Here is a 19,535-nt window from a genome sequence, read left to right as displayed (position 1 = left end):
ATTGTACTGTTGGAATATGGGGCGCCAATTGTAAAGTTGCGCATGCTAAAATAAACAGCAACTTTTTGCAACATTAGGAAACAAACCACGTTTAAAAAACATATCTGATTTTTTAAATTTCTAGTGAGGCGTTCAGGGCACGTCCCTCCGGAAGGAGGCCCCGGGGAAGACCCAGGACACGCTGGAGAGACTATGTCTCTCGGCTGGCCTGGGAACGTCTCGGGGTCCCCCCAAAAGAGCTGGAGAAAGTGGCCGGGGAGAGGGAAGTCTGGGCCTCCCTACTGAGGATGCTGCCCCCGCGACCCGGAAACGGCTAAGCGGGAGAAGATGGATGGATGGATGGATGGTAAATGTTAAATCAAAATCAAAATGTTAAATTTAAATGTCATGGATGAAATTAAATATTTAGCTCATATGCAAATTCACCGGAAGTCCCTAAATAAAAGCTCATTGACGCGAGCAAGCACTATCTGCGGTCTTAAATGTTGCATATGGGAATAAATCTGAGAATGTCTCCACTTATTCGTTACTAGTCACAAGTTGTCTTACATAACTAGTAAAAGATGTTACGTAAATATATAGGCCATTGTTTAAAAAATAAATAAATAAAGGTCAGGTGGGTATAGCTGATGATGATGATTGGAGTGTGATTAGTGAGTTTGACAATGATCTGGAAGTCAATAATATTATATATATATATATATATATATATATATATATGCTGTCACAATTACACACACATATACAGTATATATCTATATATACACATATGCATACAGTATATATATACATATTATATATTTATACACACTGTATATATATATATATATATATAGTATATATGTTGTCATAATTACACACTTATATACAGTATGTAATATGTATCTATATATATATACACACTTATCTCAAGCTGTCTAAGAAATTAAATATATACTGTATATATGAAAGTTTGAATATGTATACATATAATTATTTTGCAGCAACATAAATTATACAAGAGCAGACAGTAGAAACAAAATAAAAATTGCATTGATAATATTGCAACATTTTTAAATATAGTATTTAAAAAAAAACATGAAAATCTTGTTCATCATATGTTATAGCATGTAACCTAATGCCGGACATATACATTATATAATACAAGCAAAATATCATCTAGGGCACTAATTTTTGTAAAATAAATAAATAAATAAATAATAATAATTTACATTATGTTTTATGTTATAGAACAAATAAAGAGTTCACAAGAAAGAAAGAGAAAGAAAAAGAAAGAGTTGTAGATTATTTGTGAACTACATTTCTCTGAAATCCCCTGATCTTTCTTTTACAGTAAATGATTTCCTCTAAGAGCTCAGTGGGTGTTGTTGTTTTTCACAAGTGTAAAAAAAGAAAGTGAAAGGTAAAAATCATCTGATCAGTTCAGTGAAAGAAGCAGTAGAGAACAGAGTCAAGATGAGCACTTCAGAGAAAAGATACGATCGCAGAGACACAACTCTAAAGTTTGTAAACAGACCTGATGACCTGGATCCACTACGTAAGTGTTTGATATACATTATATTCATATATTAATAACACAGAGATTAAAATCTTTCTTTTAACAAAGCCGTGTAAGACTTTAATGTGTGTGTTTGTGTCATAACTTACCTCAGTGCATGTGTGTTTTAAAAAAAATACTGTCACATTTACTCAACAATTTGTTGGAAAAAATTACAAAAGTAGACAAACGGAAAAATACAGGAGGCTCACGGGCGGTTGCCAGATACCACTGATAATTCCGCATCACAAAACCATAGGCGGAGTTTGAGATTCTTGGCAGGAGGGGCAGCAAAAAAAAAATAAATTAAAAAAAAAAAAAAAAATAAATAAATATATATATATATATATATATATATATATATATATATATATATATATATATATATATATATATATATATATATATATAACGTCTCCAGTTCCGCTTCACAAATAAGGAATAAAAACACATGCACCAATTTCTAACTGTTATTATTATTTCTCATTTCTGTAACATAAGTTTCTAAAGCTGTATTATGAACCTGACAAAATAAATCCCAAATGCAGCTTGAAATGTTCAACAACCTCTTGTAACTTAAAGAAGGAGACAGTAAAGTTGCTCAAATTAAGCAGTATTATTATTTATCATGTTCTACGTGATATATCATAGAGCACTTGATACATGTGCTTTAATATAGGAAATACACTTTAACATGGAGGGAAAATGTAAATCACTAAATTAAACAACAGGTAAAATAGAATAAAAGGATTCATATGAATTAAAAGCATTTAAAAGTCCAACAACGTAGATTATGGCGTTAAAAGTCTCTAATAACGTACTTGTACTTTTTTTTTTTAGAAAAATAAATTTGAAGGCCGATAAAACATGCGGGAAAACAAATGATTTGGCAACGCGGTATGCTCATTTTAAACAATATCACATATTAATATCATATTATTTCTTATTTACACAATGCATTATGTACTGTAAATTATGATAGTCTTTTGCAACATTTTGTGATGAAATTTAAAAAAAAAAAAATCAATATCTCTCCTAAGAATCGATTTATAACAATAAATGTTAAAATAAATTGCATTGTTTTTTTGGAACTTTATGACTGATATATATTGTTTTTAGAAGTGTGTGATTTAACCCAGGGTTGGGGTCAATTATAATTTTAATCGCGTAATTGACAATAACATTTATGGCGTAATTATATTGTAATTGTAATTAAAAAAATATGTTGCTGTCATAATTGTAATTAAATTGTAATTGCCATGAAAATTTTATAGAAATTGTCAATTATAATTTAACGCTTAGTCGTAGTTAACAATTATTGAAATATGTTTCATATCAAGTTTTTCCACATTTTACCATTTTAGAAAAATATAAATCTATGGGTACACTGACACAAAAAAGGCTCACGAGAAATATTAATACCAATATTTTCAAGCCTAACAACGTAACCAATAGATAGGAAAGAAATTAGATGATAGATACTTGTTTTTAGCTGATTTAGGACCCGTTATCATAAGAGATGCTAACAAAAAGCTAACATAAGAGGAAATTTAACTTTTCTTAGCTTTTATTTCAGGCTCAGTACAATTGTGATCAATTGTCATTGAACTTAAGTAATTGAGAACATAATTGTAATTGACTATCTGAGGATAAAAAAATAATTGATATTTAATTGGAATTGGAAAGAATGCTGGTCACTGTAATCATAATTGAATTATAATTGAACATGGGTAATTGAAAATGTAATTGTAACTGAAAAATGTAATTGACCCCAACCCTGATTCAACCTTTGTTTTTGGTTAAGGAAGATCAGGAAGTGATCACGATAATTGCATTAATCGCAACCAAGTATCGTGATAAAATCAAATCAGGACGAAACCATATCGTCTCAGTCAAACCAATACAGTGAGAATATGGAGGGTATGATGTGTAAGATCTTCTCCCTGTTTACTCGCTTTTACCAAGTGATGTAACCTTCTGCTGTCATTTTTAGCCCCAGAAGATGGAGATCCAGGTCTGCGAGCTGAAATGTCCTGCGGTCATGCCGTCACCCCAGAGTCCCTCACTGGATGGTGTCGCAGCCTCCTGGATCAGGTCATTCCCACACCACATAAGTTTATTTGTTTTCCTTCCAATCTGAAACTCAAACCAACAGAAGAATCTCAACAATTTTCAAAATGAAATATGATACAAAAAGTGGAAACAGGCCATTAAAGTTATTTCCGTACTAATTCTGTTACTAAAGCACACGTTTGATGAGTTTCAGCTCCATTCAATGCTTTGTGTCGTTCTTATTTACAGGGTCAGTACAAGTTCAAGTGCCCCGCCTTAATGAAAGGCACTTTGCAGAAATGTGACACTGAGTGGTCTTACCAGGAAGTGCGTCGCATTGCAGTGCTGACAGTAGAGGAAATGAAGCACTTTGAGGAAGTCATTGCTCGCTTGGCCACCTCTGAGTACTTTGAATATAAAACCGTGAGTGTCATCAGAATTCCTGTTTTTGCCTCAGAAAAAGATACACAAAGTTTACATGTATTTCTTTAAGATATTTTAAAATCGATGGAATTGTTATTTACTTTATTCAACAATGATATCTAACTTGCTTCAGTAAAATAAAAAAACTCACTCATTACATTTTAAATAAATCCAAAATTCCAATCTTTAAGGAACCGGAAGTGAAACGAGGAATCAGAATTGTTAAAATTCAAATGATGCTCAACCTTATTTTTTGGAGTCACTTTAGGAATTTGTGAAGGTTTTTGTGTAATTCTGAGTGTTTACTTTGGAGGCCGCACGAAATGAGACTGCGTGCTCCATGTGGCCCCTGGGCTGCTATTTGCTCATGCGTGCCTAGTGATGGACATACACTGTGTGATTTTTTCCCAATCATACTCAGCTCCAAATGCAGAATCTGAATGTTTGCAGCTCACGATTCATATTCTCACACTATTAGGACCGACATTGACGCGACCTGACTGCTCAGACTGTACGTCCATACACGACACGTCAGAGTCTTGTATCCGGAAATGCAAAGTAAAAGAAGAACTCTAAAGCGTCACCATTAAAACGGAAGAAGAAGAACCCTGAAGTGGATAGACACTTGTTATGCTAAGTAAAAAGAAATGTGCTGCCTTGACAAGTTGTGCCATTTTCTGCGAAGAAGCTTCAAAAAAGAAAAAGCGGCAACATGCGTGGACCCGAAAAATATGCTGGGCAGTACAGTCCGTCAATTCTACAGCGGTCCGTTTGTGCACATGCGGTGCGAGAGTTTGAGGTAAACCGGTTCGTGGCACTGCGTCAACAGTGCAACACCCTCACGAGGGGCGACCAGGACTTCAAACATGCTTGATTTTCTTGCGACCATATGATTGTTGATCAGGAGCTGGTCGTGAGGTGTGAATAGTTTCTTATGACCCCATGTACACTACACGATAAACGACACGATTTAGCCAAGACTCGGCCCGATCCCAAAAATAAACGTACGAGTGTAAAATCAGCTCAAAATGGGCCAAAAATCGAACAGTGTATGCTCACTTTTAGGTAGCTGAGATCTATAAACAACTTATTGGAATAAAGAAGTATGTCAACATTTTGATCCTAAAATGATGTTTTTAATCTTGAATGTGTGTTCAAACAGTGCCCTGGCTGTAAAACCTATGTGGAAAGGGAGGACCTGACCAACCTGTGTGTGCAGTGCACCGTCTGCAAAACCGATAAAAACAAAAGCTACACCTTCTGCTGGCAGTGTATGAAGCCGTGGAAAGGCAAAGCTCCTACGTCGAAACGTTGCGCCAACGACGGCTGTGTCAATCACGACGTGAAGATCCTTCAGGATTGTAAAATGACCGACCTACCACAGGTGGCGGGGGTGACGGCCTGCCCCTCCCTCAGGGCCTGCCCCACCTGTGGTCAGAGGGCGGAGCACGACAGGACGGGCTGTAAGAACATCATATGCCCTCGCTGTCAGGTGGAGTTCTGCTTTGTGTGTCTGAAGCTCACACCAGAATGCCTGAAGACCAGCACCTACTTTAACCTCTGCAGCGCTGGTGTGGCCCCGAAACAAACCTCCATACCTGTGTGGAGACGACGCTGAAGCAAAAACACATCCATCAACCTCACATTTATAGATATATAGTCTAAACATATTCAGTGATTGTCTCATGCTAAACTATTACTAAGGCTGCTTTGTTCATAGAGTGTCGTGTGGTAATGCTTTAATTGTTGCTTAATGGATCCTAATGTCATGTTAATCATGATTACCACCTTACAAAATAAAGATTTTTATTGGAATCAAAGTAACTTGTGTTAAATTTCATGCATGGCTTAAAACATGATAAGTAGCTTATAAAAGATAAGAAAACCTTTATTCTTCCCACGAAGGGAAATTTGCACAGTTCCAGCAGCAGATAAATAAAATAAATATAAAATAAAAACAGCATCATAAAAAAAAGAAGCTATACTGTATACACACATGGGCCTGTACACAGTACAGAGATAATAAAGGAATATGAATAAAACCATTAACATGAAAGATTTAACAATCATATTTACACAGTAATATAGTAAGAATGTTAATAAAAATAATCCCAAATACAGGCCAACATTGTTGAATTTTTAGATCAGAGAGAAAAAAAAAGCACAAGGGAAATAGTTCTATTCAACTAATTATGATAAACAAACTCACAAATATTCAAGTTTCACTGAGCCACTAATACATTTCTCAACATAAAACTGAAATATATATATATATTAAAAAAAAAAAAAAAAACATTAAACGTGAGCCTGAAACATTTCATTTGTAGTACAAGATAGTCCATGAATTAAAAATGACATTAAACATTGATTGACTAATAACACCTTATCATCTTATTTAACTGAAATATATAAAATAATACATCAAAATACAAAGCCTAATCATTAGTCAATGTAGAGGTTTACAAATTTCAATATTATGTTTTTGTTTTTATGACATAATCTCAAAAATATTTGTAACTGTCAACAGTTCATTTTATTAATGTAATTATTTTCAATTTGTATTTCTTTTTTCTATTATTATTTAAAATGGCGGCCGATTCAGCGGGAAATTGGCTTCTACGGAATCCGCAAAAGGACAAACTTATGACGTTCATTGTTTGTGTGCCTTCAATGCTGGAATCATTCCGTTAGATATTTACTTATTAAGAAACTGAACATTTTACTACTTTCTTTCTACTAATTTGAACGCAACATTTTTTCTGTTACACGGAAAAAAATCATCTTGTTAAAAAACACGAGATGTTGTAATTATTAAAGAGACAGTCTTTTACAGTTGCTGCTAAACCCAGTGTATATAATGTTCAAAACAAATGAATTATATTAGTTAAACAGTAGAGGGCGGTAGAGTTAAACATAAACTAGGACACAGACCTGCACAGAACACACGTTGATTCTTGGAAACGGTTAGAACAGAAAGTGAAAGTAAGAGATGTGACTTTGATAATGACAACAAATATATTTCAGGACAGGTTTAAAACATAAAGCAGGAGCAGTCAGCTACATCTTCTGTTGTTTCAGAATATAAAACAAACGAACAAAGACAAATATCAACCAGCGCAAATGTTTAGAATGAAAAAAGAATCAACTTTATTCAGAAAAACACATCATTTTAAACTTTTTAACAGAACTTGTGACCCATCATGAAGAAGCAAAACATATATTTATCATGACAAACAATTTCCACTCTTAAACAAATAGGAAAACTTACATTAAAGGTGTTTTAAAGATTCACCGACATTCAAATTATGTTCAAATTATTCTAACCATATTTACAATAATGCAGGATAAAGCTGAATAAATCCGTCTCTGGTATATAACAATGTGTATAATTAAAAATCTAAACACCAAATAAACATTAAGTTGATTCCACTAGTTTCTCTGTGAATGTTACATGTCAGTGTTTTTTCATAGAAGTCATGAGTTTAACAGAGTAACAGTCAAACATTAGATCAAACATTTTAAAACACCAGAATTTAAAAAGACTTTGTTGATTTCTAATAAAACCTGTTTTCAAAGCCGCGTCCTAATAACTGACAGTGAAACTTTCTTTAATCAATCTCTGACACTTTTTCCAGTTTGCCCTCAATATGCAAAACTCCTTTATGGAGTACAGAGTGGGATTAGGAAAAAAAAACCTCAGCACACACAGAAACAATGAAACACAATTACAAACAAAGTTCACAGGTGGTGTTGGGGGAAGAAGAGGAGGAGGAGGAGGAGGAGGAGGGGACGGAGCATCAATTGACACAAACATTTTGGAGAATAGATAAGCCCACCTTGAACGGCTGGCTGTGGGGGAGCTGAATGAAGATAACAATTTGTTTTCGGCCAGCTGAGCACAATTTTTCGTCAGCCTTTGGGGTCGATCTCTCAGCAGTGACTCCAATATGGTGACCTTTATCTCGGAAGCCGAGCAATCAACTTTTCCATGTCAGATTCCAACCTGCTTTGACGTTCCAAAATAGCCTCCTGCTTACTTTTGAGTTTGTTTATCGCATGAGTCTGAGCGTTAAAATCAGAAATGACTGGAAGCCTTACCAAACCAGCTAACGACGTAATCCAGACATTGCGATAGGTCATAAAACTGCCTGCTCCAATCAGCAGAATGCCTACTATCATAATTCCAATCAAGTAGAATTCATCCACGTTCTGAATGGAAAGGATGGACGCAAAACCCCAAGAGTTCATCGTGCATCCCGCCGCAAACGTTCCGCCAGGAGAGATGGGCTCACCTCTGCTCGTTCTTTTGGTCAAAAAAATTTGGTCGATTGTATTGAGAAACCAGATGATCAATTCCATAATTTTGTTTTTTGGAAAGAAATGACAGCACAAAACAAAACAAGCAGCAGCAAGGACAGATAAGACACAGAGGGAGCAGAGAGGGAAGCGTCTGCCTTCGTCGAGAGCAAGATCACTTTTGTGATCTCTCTTATTTGCTGACTCGTCTTTCTGTTCATTCACACAAGAAACTTTGTCTTTGACAAGTTTTTCTTCCTTGTCTTTTTTTGTCTTCACAGCATTTTCAATCGTCTCAGTCTCCTCATTGAAGGCACTGGATGGGTACGGCTCAGTGTTTTCTGCTACACACGGAGAAAACGTAGAGGAAAGTCAAACAACCGTCATGCTAGCAGTATTGCTGAATCATGAATAAAGTGAAATAAACAGCTTATATAATGACAACAAAGAGTCCAAATGTCAAAGCAAAGGTGGAGAACTGATGTTTCAGTTATAGAGCGTGATTTTTACTGACAGAGCCTCAGGTTAATACCTTCCATTTGTTTGATCACTCCAGCTGGATATTGGTCCGACATCAGAGAAATGTCTTGTATCTAAAATCTCAGATATAATATATATTGTTTTTTCTTGGATTTATTGAGGTTATTTTACAGGGTCTTCTAATTTATTACCTCTGCTGGATGAAACTCTGTGTGGTAAATGAGGAACTAACCCAACATAACTTGGTCAAATTTCAGAAAGATTGGTCAACTAAGAAACGAGATGACTTTGTAAAAAGTATTTGCCAACTCTGAAAACAAGCAATTTAACCCTTAATCCAGATACTTCCTTTCAATGTTTTGCATCATCTGATTTTTCCCCAAAAAAGTTTGTAACAATAACTTATTAAAAAAAATCAAAATCAGAGCAACACAAATCAAGAATCACAACAGTAAATATTGCTCTTACTGTGTATTTTCCTGTAGAACAGAAGATAAACATCGTAGGATCTGGAGGAAATAAACACGAGTTATTTAAAGGAAGTGAATAATGAGATGATGAAGATGTAATGTTATAAACACAAACCTCTCACTGTTGTTCAGCTGGAAAGGCTGAAAATCCATCTGTAGGTAAAACATTAAATATAATCATGTCATGTTGCAGGAACAGAAAAACAAACATGAATTATTGATGATTTCACAACAATTGAAATTAAAAATGATGTTTACCAATCTAACATGATCATCATTGAAATGATACCACTTCTCATCATCCTGTGACTTGATCTTCACAGTGTAATGTCCAAATCCGTGTTCCACAAATGCATAAAGCTCATAATCATGTTTCTCCTGTAGATAAAAAAATATAAAGTTATCAGAGACTCAGATAATAATGACTGATAATAAATAATTCTTTCTCTACATGTTACCTCAACTGTTAACCTGCTGGGAAACTTCACTCTCTGATTGTTTATCACAACCTTGTAACGATTGACAAACTTAAACCTCTTCAACATCAGAGTCAGAACTTGTGGAGGATGAACCATCTCACATTGCTGAGGGAAACAAGGACAATAATTGAGAATAAATGATGAAGAAACCTTTGCAAATTAAATAAGTATACAGAAGCAAAAATAATGATGACTAATGACTTACACCTGCAGCATTAGATTTCTTTTGACAATGTTGACAGAATATCTGGTCTGGTCCAGTGAAGTAGAATTCTCTGAAGAACTTCTTAATGCTGTCCACCTGAAAACATTCATTATGTCACTGATCATTGATTTATGGAGAATGTAAAATAAGTTAAACAGGTAAATGTTCATATATCACATGTTTTATTTTACCACTGATGTTATTTCTTACCACACTGAAGGTACAATATTGTTTAGTTTCATCCAGTTCTAGAGGCAGATTCCAAAATGGAGAATCAGAGCTTGTTTCTTTCTCACATGTGAAGCATTTATTTCTGTGTTTCAACTTTCCCTGGAACATCTAAAGGAGACAAAATACAACTAATTTCTATTTAAAACTTGGTCTGTGAATGTTTGGAAATGAAAAGTTGTAAAACTTTGGTTTAATCTACCATCACAAAGGATTTCAAAATAAAAGAACTTCAAGTTCCAGTTAGTACCTGAGAGGCCTCAGAGCTGCTCAGACTTCCCATGATCTTCTCAAAGCACTCGGCAGCATCACTCTGGACAAACACTGAGGAGACTTCATTGTTACTCTATTATTCTACTCTGTCGTACATGGATAGTTCTATATAAAATATAATATATGGTTACCTTGAAAAATGATTCATTTTAGCTCAGTAAATTGTAAACACTGACGTTTAATCTGTATTTAATAAACACATTCACATGATTAAAAAAAACAATTAGGATTTGTTTTAATTTGCCTCACAATCAATAACGTAGTGAGAAATTGATTTACCTTATTTAAGTGTTACTAGTTTATTTCTATTCGTATCTAATAACTTCACATTTATTATTAATAATCTACATTTTACTGTATTGCATAAAGTTTATTTCATTTATTCATATCATTAATTTATACATGTGGTCTGATTGAGTCAACAAACCTGCTTTAGACCAACACATTAATTATTATTTTCACACAAACACCTACAACATGTGTAGAACATTCTCAGTGTCTCTGCTCGCTCTGTGAAACATCTAGAGATGAAGAAGAAGAGTCACTGTACCATCTGTGATGCCCAGCAGGTGTGTAATGGAATCAGTTTTAGACGTTGCTTTGTGTAAATCATCAAACAATGACAACAGTCCAGCATCAAGACACTGATCATCCCTTCTAGACCTGGACCTGTAGAAAGTACAGCAACTGATTAGAAAAGTCAAAACCAATGCATTACTAATAAATATCACCTTCACCACGTCTATCAGGGCTTACATTTACTGTAATGTCATTGTTTTATTAATGAGAGGCACTGATGAGTTGAATCTCACAAATCTGAGGCGTATAAATGACAAATTATCACAATACTTGTCGTTACTAACCGTTCCAGTGCCTCTCTGAAGTCTTTGGTCATAAACAGCACCTGTAGAACACTGTTCAGGTAAGATGTTGCTCCCTGTCTGTACAGACCATAATACTTTATTCCTGAAAGAAAACACACACACTGACACTTTACAGAAACACACAAGTAAACTCACAGACTGGTTCATTAATGCTGCAGTTCGTACCTGGAGACGATCCTTTGAGGGACGAAGATGAGGAAACCGTCCTGTGGTTTCTCGTTGTAGAGACATCGTCTGTCTCTGCCTCACTCTCTTTTTTTTTCTTCTTTGTTTCTGGAAAACCAGTTTCTAAATAGTCGGCCTCATCATTTCTCTTTCCTGGTCTCAGTTTGATTTCTTCATCTTTTTGTGAAATTGAGTGAGACGTTTCACCTTCCTGGGCATTTAAACCTTTATCACCTCCGTAACCTTCCACATCTGGTACCTTCCAGTCTGAGTCTACTTTGTTATGGTCCAAAGCTTTCCCTTCATCACTCTGTTCATTCAGATTGTTACGTCTTCCTTCATCTCCACCATCACTGATCTCTTTGTCATTATGGTTTTCCATCAAATGTTTCTCTCTTTCACTTTGTTTTTCCACTTTGTTGCTACTTTCTTCACCTCCTGTATCCTTCATCTCTCTATTGTCCCATTTTCTCTCTGTGTTGTTGTATTTCTCTCCTGTGTTATTTACAACTGTCCCTGCATGATTTTCTTTTCTTTCTGCTTTGTTTACATCATCCTTTATCAGACTTTGTCCTGTTTCATCTTGTGTTTCTCGTCCATCCACAGAAACATAATGACTCTGTCTCTCAACCTCATGTTTCTTTTCTTTCACACATGAATCTTTGTCTCCCAAAACTTTGTCTTCCTTCTGTTCTTTAGTCTCCACAACGTTTCTGTTTGTCTCAGTCTTCTCATTGAAGACACTGGATGAGGACGACTCAGTGTTTCCTGCTACACACGGAGGAAATGTAGAGAAAAGTCAAGCAAACAATGTCACACTCAGGGCGTATTTCAGAAAGGGGGTTCAACAAACTCTGAGTCTATCCATAAACTCTGAGTTAACATACCCAGCAATGGGAAACTGAGTATCCGGTTTCATTACAGCTGGTATGAAGTGGGTCAATCAACTCTGAGTATGTAAACCTTTCGTTACTCACGTGCACGAGCACGATATAAAGCCATCATCAATGAGGCAAAAATACCTCGAGCTACCATGGCAACAACCCAAAAGAGAGCGACTAATTTCACCTCGATGGAGCTATAAGTTCTCCTGCAGGTGAGTGGGGAACATGAGCCTATTCTAAGAGGAAAATGTAACACAGTCGCAACTGCCAAGGAGAGAATACAGGCTTAATTGGAAGAAAAATGCTGCTCGAGTGAAAGCAGTAACTCAAACACTCAACAGTTAACCGTACTTAAGATCTTATCAAACATGTATAAATAATTGGTAAAAAAGATGTTTATTTAGGGTCATTTTGACAGGAGAAAAGCACACTTGGCTGCAGCTAAAAATCAAATATAAAAACATTATTCAGAACGGTATTGCATATTTAGGTCATCATCTCACCATACTTAGATTTTAATTTAACTTTTTAAATTATCGTATCATATTGAAGGTTAATAATGTTTACTCCTTTAAATGGACATATATTAAAAAAAGTGATTGAAAGCTAAACAGGTTTGTATCCAGGGAACTTTACAAAAGACAGCAGTTGGCGTTTTAATACAAGAACAACCTTTCTGATTGATCTGCATACAGGGCCTTTCCCTAAATGCTCTGCATCCTTAATGTTGTAAAGAAAACTACCATTTGTAAAAAAAATGTAAACCAGCACGACATTTGTAACAATGTGAGCGCATGTCAGCGGTGTGTTTGATGTTACAAATGTGTGGTCCAAGAAGTGTCAAGGTAAATTAAGTTGTACTAGAGAGGAAGTAACGTTCCCAAAGATATTCCTCAGGAAAATAAAAAATATCCAGTCTTGGATGGAAAGACCTCTCATGACGTAGAGCATCTCTAATTATTTGAGCCTCAACATCGATCAGATTTGGAATGAACGGACAATTCATGACTGGCTGGTGTTCAGGTGGGCGGAGCCAGGTAGAAACCTCGGAATTCTTATACAAAACCTGCCAATGAGTAGGTTCAGTTCATGGAGAATGTTACCGTGGTAACATATTCAGAGTAGAACTTACCTCACTTCCTAGAACTGGTAACTCAGAGTTTCTCTTATTTGACCATGAACATACTCAGAATTTGAGCATAACCCACTTTCTGAAATACCCTTTAGGACTATTACTGAATGTTTAATAGAGTGAAATAAAGAGCTCTGAAGTTCATATCATGATAACAAAGAGTATAAATGTCAAAGAAAAGGATGAAGACCCATGTTTCATTCATTAGTCTTATTTGTTTTTCACATTATCATTTGTTTTTATCAGTGAGAAGACAAAGGAGTTAGATTTATCTGCTTATTATTCAAGAAACAAAAATTCTTTAATCAAAAAAAAACTTTTCAATCATAGAAAAAAGCAACAAAGTAAGAAGAAAAATATTTCAGATCCAAAAAGTTGCATTTGAACAATTTTTTCTTTGATGCAAGGATTGTGTCCCTGTTTGTGTTTGACGTTCACTCGTTACCCCGTGCGCTGATCTGATCTGATGTTGACATTGACAGTTGTTTGTTAATAAAAGCAGGTTCACCACTAAAACAAACGTAAATATGTCGGTTTTGTGTCAGGCTTGGATATAAATATCTTAATGCCTGTCAGGTTAATTTTTGCTCTGTCAGGTCAAGGTCGGACTCGGACCAAAAATTGCAGCTCGATCTGTGGAACGAAACAGTGGTTTGGTCCATCGTGCTTGTGTTCTTCCAGTCTCCTAACCTTCTTCTTCTTCATTTGTGGCAGAGTGGATGCCTCTCCAAGACGTCAAGAACGCGCATCAGCAAAATTTGGGTCCAGAATCGCAGCACAAAATGCATCACACAGTCTGTTCATGACAATAGGAGATGCGTGTGTGGGCTCATTCTTTTTAGTTTTTAACGCTTCATCACCCATAATCATTAAAAGACTAAAAAATAATGTTCATTTTTTCACAAATCCTGCCCTATGCTTCTTTAATTTAAATTTTTTAATGTTAGATTTAAGTCTTAAGAGCAGGTCCTGAAGTTATACCAGTTAGAAAACTGCAACTTAATGCTGTGTCCCCAACCATGTTTAAAGGTCTGTTTAAGCAGCTTAAAGTTATAACTTCAGTCATATTCACAATAGTAAATATTGCTCTTACTGTGTATTTTCCTGTAGAACAGAAGATAAACATCGTAGGATCTGGAGGAAATAAACATGAGTTATTTAAAGGAAGTGAATAATGAGATGGTGAAGATGTGATGTTATAAACACAAACCTCTCACTGATGTTCATCTGAAAATCCATCTGTAGGTAAAACATTAAATATAATCATGTCATGTTGCAGGAACAGAAAAACAAACATGAATTATTGATGATTTCACAACAGTTGAAATTAAAAATGATGTTTACCAATCTAACATGTGCATCTTTGAAATAATACCACTTCTCATCATCCTGTGACTTGATCTTCACAGTGTAATGTCCAAATCCGTGTTCCACAAATGCATAAAGCTCATAATCATGTTTCTCCTGTAGATAAAAAATATAAAGTTATCAGAGACTCATCTAATAATGACTGATGATAAATAATTCTCTCTCTACATGTTACCTCGACTGTTAACCTGCTGGGAAACTTCACACTCTGATTGTTTATCACAACCTTGTAACGATTGTCAAACTTAAACCTCTTCAACATCAGAGTCAGAACTTGTGGAGGATGAACCATCTCACATTTCTGAGGGAAACAAGGACAATAATTGAGAATAAATGATGAAGAAACCTTTGCAAATTAAATAAGTATAGAGAAGCAAAAATAATGATGACTAATGACTTACACCTGCAGCATTAGATTTCTTTTGACAATGTTGACAGAATATCTGGTCTGGTCCAGTGAAGTAGAATTCTCTGAAGAACTTCTTAATGCTGTCCACCTGAAAACATTCATTATGTCACTGATCATTGATTTATGGAGAATGTAAAATAAGTTAAACAGGTAAATGTTCATATATCACATGTTTTATTTTACCACTGATGTTATTTCTTACCACACTGAAGGTCAAATATTGTTTTTCATCCAGTTCTAGAGGCAGATTCCAAAATGGAGAATCAGAGCTTGTTTCTTTCTCACATGTGAAGCATTTATTTCTGTGTTTCAACTTTCCCTGGAATATCTAAAGGAGACAAAATACAACTAATTTCTATTTAAAACTTGGTCTGTGAATGTTTGGAAATGAAAAGTTGTAAAACTTTGGTTTAATCTACCATCACAAAGGATTTCAAAATAAAAGAACTTCAAGTTCCAGTTAGTACCTGAGAGGCCTCAGAGCTGCTCAGACTTCCCATGATCTTCTCAAAGCACTCGGCAGCATCACTCTGGACAAACACTGAGGAGACTTCACTGTTACTCTATTATTCTACTCTGTCGTACATGGATAGTTCTATATAAAATATAATATATGGTTACCTTGAAAAATGATTCAGTAAATTGTAAACACTGACGTTTAATCTGTATTTAATAAACACATTCACATGATTAAAAAAAACAATTAGGATTTGTTTTAATTTGCCTCACAATCAATAACGTAGTGAGAAATTGATTTACCTTATTTAAGTGTTACTAGTTTATTTCTATTTGAATCTAATAACTTCACATTTGTTATTAATAATCTACATTGTACTGTATTGCATAAAGTTTATTTCATTTATTCACATCATTAATTTATACATGTGGTCTGATTGAGTCAACAAACCTGCTTTAGACCAACACATTCATTATTATTTTCACACAAACACCTACAACATGTGTAGAACATTCTCAGTGTCTCTGCTCGCTCTGTGAAACATCTAGAGATGAAGAAGAAGAGTCACTGTACCATCTGTGATGCCCAGCAGGCGTGTCATGGAATCAGTTTCAGTCGTTGCTTTTTGTAAATCATCAAACAATGACAACAGTCCAGCATCAAGACACTGATCATCCCTTCTAGACCTGGACCTGTAGAAAGTACAGCAACTGATTAGAAAAGTCAAAACCAATGCATTACTAATAAATATCACCTTCACCACGTCTATCAGGGCTTACATTTACTGTAATGTCATTGTTTTATTAATGAGAGGCACTAATGAGTTGAATCTCACAAATCTGAGGCGTATAAATGACAAATTATCACAATACTTGTCGTTACTAACCGTTCCAGTGCCTCTCTGAAGTCTTTGGTCATAAACAGCACCTGTAGAACACTGTTCAGGTAAGATGTTGCTCCCTGGTTGTACAGACCATAATACTTTACTCCTGAAAGAAAACACACACACTGACACTTTACAGAAAAACACAAGTAAACTCACAGACTGGTTCATTAATGCTGCAGTTCGTACCTGGAGACGATCCTTTGAGGGACGAAGATGAGGAAACCATCCTGTGGTTTCTCGTTGTAGAGACATCGTCTGTCTCTGCCTCACTCTCTTTTTTTTTCTTATGTGTTTCTGGAAAACCAGTTTCTAAATAGTCGGCCTCATCATTTCTCTTTCCTGGTCTCAGTTTGATTTCTTCATCTTTTTGTGAAATTGAGTGAGACGTTTCACCTTCCTGGGCATTTAAACCTTTATCACCTCCGTATCCTTCCACATCTGGTGCCTTCCAGTTTGAGTCTACTTTGTTATGGTCCAAAGCTTTCCCTTCATCACTCTGTTCATTCAGATTGTTACGTCTTCCTTCATCTCCACCATCACTGATCTCTTTGTCATTATGGTTTTCCATCAAATGTTTCTCTCTTTCACTTTGTTTTTCCACTTTGTTGCTACTTTCTTCACCTCCTGTATCCTTCATCTCTCTATTGTCCCATTTTCTCTCTGTGTTGTTGTATTTCTCTCCTGTGTTATTTACAACTGTCCCTGGATGATTTTCTTTTCTTTCTGCTTTGTTCACATCATCCTTTATCACACTCTGTACTTTAGAGGCCTCAGAGCTGTTCTGACTTCCCATGATCTTCTCAAAGCACTCAGCAGCATCACTCTGGACAAACACTGAGGACAAGATACAAACCAGGATCAAACTAGTTTAGTCCAATATTTCAGATAAAAAACAACAATAAAAACATTTTTAGGAAAATAAATGACTTATTTACAGTAACTTTGAAAACCCTAGAACATTATCAGCAGGTAATTGTCACTCAATGAAAGGTATTTACATTATTTTAATGAAGTTGTGTGTGTCAGAGTGTCCTGGGTTCTGGGGTAGCTTCAGCATCTTCTCTGATGTTTTAGGAGGTGTGCATGTTCTCCTACTCCAAAGCCCACTTTTTTCTACAGGTGCACAAAGTGGTGATTTTCAAAGAAATGCATATGGTGATAAAAATATTTTAGTCAGCTGATCATTTTTACCAAACTGAAAAATGCCATTTTTTGTTCCTCTCTCCTGCATCTGTTCATGTGTCAATGACACGATGCTTTCACCAGGGAAGACACAAAAGTCCCAGAAATGGGTGAACGAAAGACCAAGATCACCTAAATAAATACATTTAAACATTTTTTGGACAGTTTATAGTTTAAGGATCCAATCATGGTAGTTTTTTTTTTTTTTTTAATATTATTTTGTTAGGCATGGCATAGTTGAAAATAAAAAAACAACTCTAATTTGTCATGTGTTGTCATATTTTGATTATAATTACTTTTTAATAAGTATAATATATCGGGTAAAGAATCCTCCTCTTAGCTCCACCCCTTCCCGTCAGTGCTCAGTCCAAAGCCACGCCCCCACAACCTTGAATGCACATCAAATATAAAAATAACAAATCCTTCTTTCTATGAATACATAATGTATTGACTACTCTCAGGATGGAAGGACCATTTCACCCAGTATCGTAAATGTTTTCTTAGTGAAAATGTTTATATTTTTGAGGAATACAGTATTCAGTGATCATTCCATGACATTACATAAAGCATTTAAATCTTCAACTATGACTAATGACTTTCTTGCTCACCTTTAACTAAAATCCCACACAAAATAAAACATAGCTCTGGCTGTGCATTACCCCCACAGGAGTCAGCTGGTGCTGATTTCAAAAAATATTTTTAACATTTTTAATGAGTACAAACATACAATTTACTTTTAGTGTCTAAATATTGATGATTATATCGTGAAATATGGCGTTACTAACCGTTCCAGTGCCTCTCTGAAGTCTTTGGTCATAAACAGCACCTGTAGAACACTGTTCAGATAAGATGTTGCTCCCTGGTTGTACAGACCATAATACGTTATACCTGAAATAAAATAGAACACAAACCGACACGTTACAGAAAAACACAAGTAAACTCACAGACTGGTTCATTAACGCTGCAGTTCGTACCTGGAGAAGACCTAAAACCAGATAAAAATGACATCGTCTGATTAAAACCCTGCCTGAGGTTCTGTAACATCAGGAGAAACTAAAGAAAAGATAATAAATGAGCCTGAACAGAAAGTGAAAGTGAACACAGCAATGACTTATGGTAAACCATGTGACTGTCTGCTTCACTGGTTGATCCTGTTCTTGGACATTAATCACATTCTTTCTGTTACATGAAAACATCTGGTTTAAAACAATGAATTATTATATTTATTAAAAAAAAAAATATTTATCCTCAGTTTCTAGGTGATCATTGAAAACACTGTAGTGGTTTAGAATGACAGTTACTGGAACATCTTATAACAACAACAAAAATACATAAAATGACAACAAACAGTATCTGAAAACACATTACTGCTACAAAAGTACACAAAATAACAGATAAATAAGCAAAACAATAACAGAAATGCACAAAAATAGCTGCAAGACACACAAAATAACCAGAAAATACACAACAAAAACACAGACAACATCAAAATCTTAATTAATGCACACAAAATGAGAGGAAAAATACACAAAATTGCTTGTATTAATGCTCAAATTGGTAATTATTCTAAATTCTGACATGAATGTTGATAATGTGACATTTTTGTGGCCCCCACTGTGATAAAAGTTGCACATTTCTGCACTAAGACGTTCAAAATAAGTCAGTAATATTAGTGAAACACTAGAGGGAAGTACAGTCAAAAACAAACCAAATGATAAACACACA

At 35.2% G+C, this 19,535-nt stretch overlaps 3 protein-coding genes across 3 annotated transcripts; 1 reads left to right on the top strand and 2 right to left on the bottom strand.

The window, feature by feature from the left end:
- Window positions 1-1,401: 1,401 nt before the first annotated feature.
- Window positions 1,402-5,832, top strand: LOC114480059 (uncharacterized). Its single transcript, XM_028473849.1, has 4 exons — window positions 1,402-1,537; window positions 3,531-3,631; window positions 3,839-4,012; window positions 5,175-5,832. The coding sequence occupies exons 1-4, from the start codon at window positions 1,456-1,458 to the stop codon at window positions 5,628-5,630; spliced, it is 813 nt and encodes a 270-aa protein (XP_028329650.1). The 5' UTR covers window positions 1,402-1,455; the 3' UTR covers window positions 5,631-5,832.
- A 1,303-nt stretch (window positions 5,833-7,135) lies between these two features.
- On the bottom strand, window positions 7,136-10,170 carry LOC114480058 (uncharacterized). The gene is made up of 7 exons (XM_028473848.1): window positions 10,153-10,170; window positions 9,943-10,038; window positions 9,717-9,842; window positions 9,517-9,636; window positions 9,374-9,411; window positions 9,257-9,297; window positions 7,136-8,652 (listed from the first exon to the last, which is right to left on the bottom strand). Exons 3-7 carry the CDS (start codon window positions 9,831-9,833, stop codon window positions 7,970-7,972), a joined length of 999 nt encoding a protein of 332 aa, XP_028329649.1. The 5' UTR covers window positions 9,834-9,842; window positions 9,943-10,038; window positions 10,153-10,170; the 3' UTR covers window positions 7,136-7,969.
- A 3,935-nt stretch (window positions 10,171-14,105) lies between these two features.
- On the bottom strand, window positions 14,106-19,231 carry LOC114480808 (ubiquitin carboxyl-terminal hydrolase 4-like). Its single transcript, XM_028475232.1, has 12 exons — window positions 18,785-19,231; window positions 18,596-18,698; window positions 17,627-17,741; window positions 16,815-17,462; window positions 16,629-16,731; window positions 16,316-16,434; window positions 15,753-15,826; window positions 15,488-15,613; window positions 15,278-15,373; window positions 15,052-15,177; window positions 14,853-14,972; window positions 14,106-14,141 (listed from the first exon to the last, which is right to left on the bottom strand). Exons 4-12 carry the CDS (start codon window positions 17,419-17,421, stop codon window positions 14,106-14,108), a joined length of 1,407 nt encoding a protein of 468 aa, XP_028331033.1. The 5' UTR covers window positions 17,422-17,462; window positions 17,627-17,741; window positions 18,596-18,698; window positions 18,785-19,231.
- Window positions 19,232-19,535: the final 304 nt, after the last annotated feature.

This window comes from Gouania willdenowi, chromosome 18 (assembly GCF_900634775.1).
Source record: "Gouania willdenowi chromosome 18, fGouWil2.1, whole genome shotgun sequence".
Lineage (NCBI taxonomy): Eukaryota > Metazoa > Chordata > Actinopteri > Blenniiformes > Gobiesocidae > Gouania > Gouania willdenowi.
The sequence above is the reverse complement of the archived record's forward strand: the minus strand, read 5'-3'. Positions and strand labels throughout refer to the sequence as shown.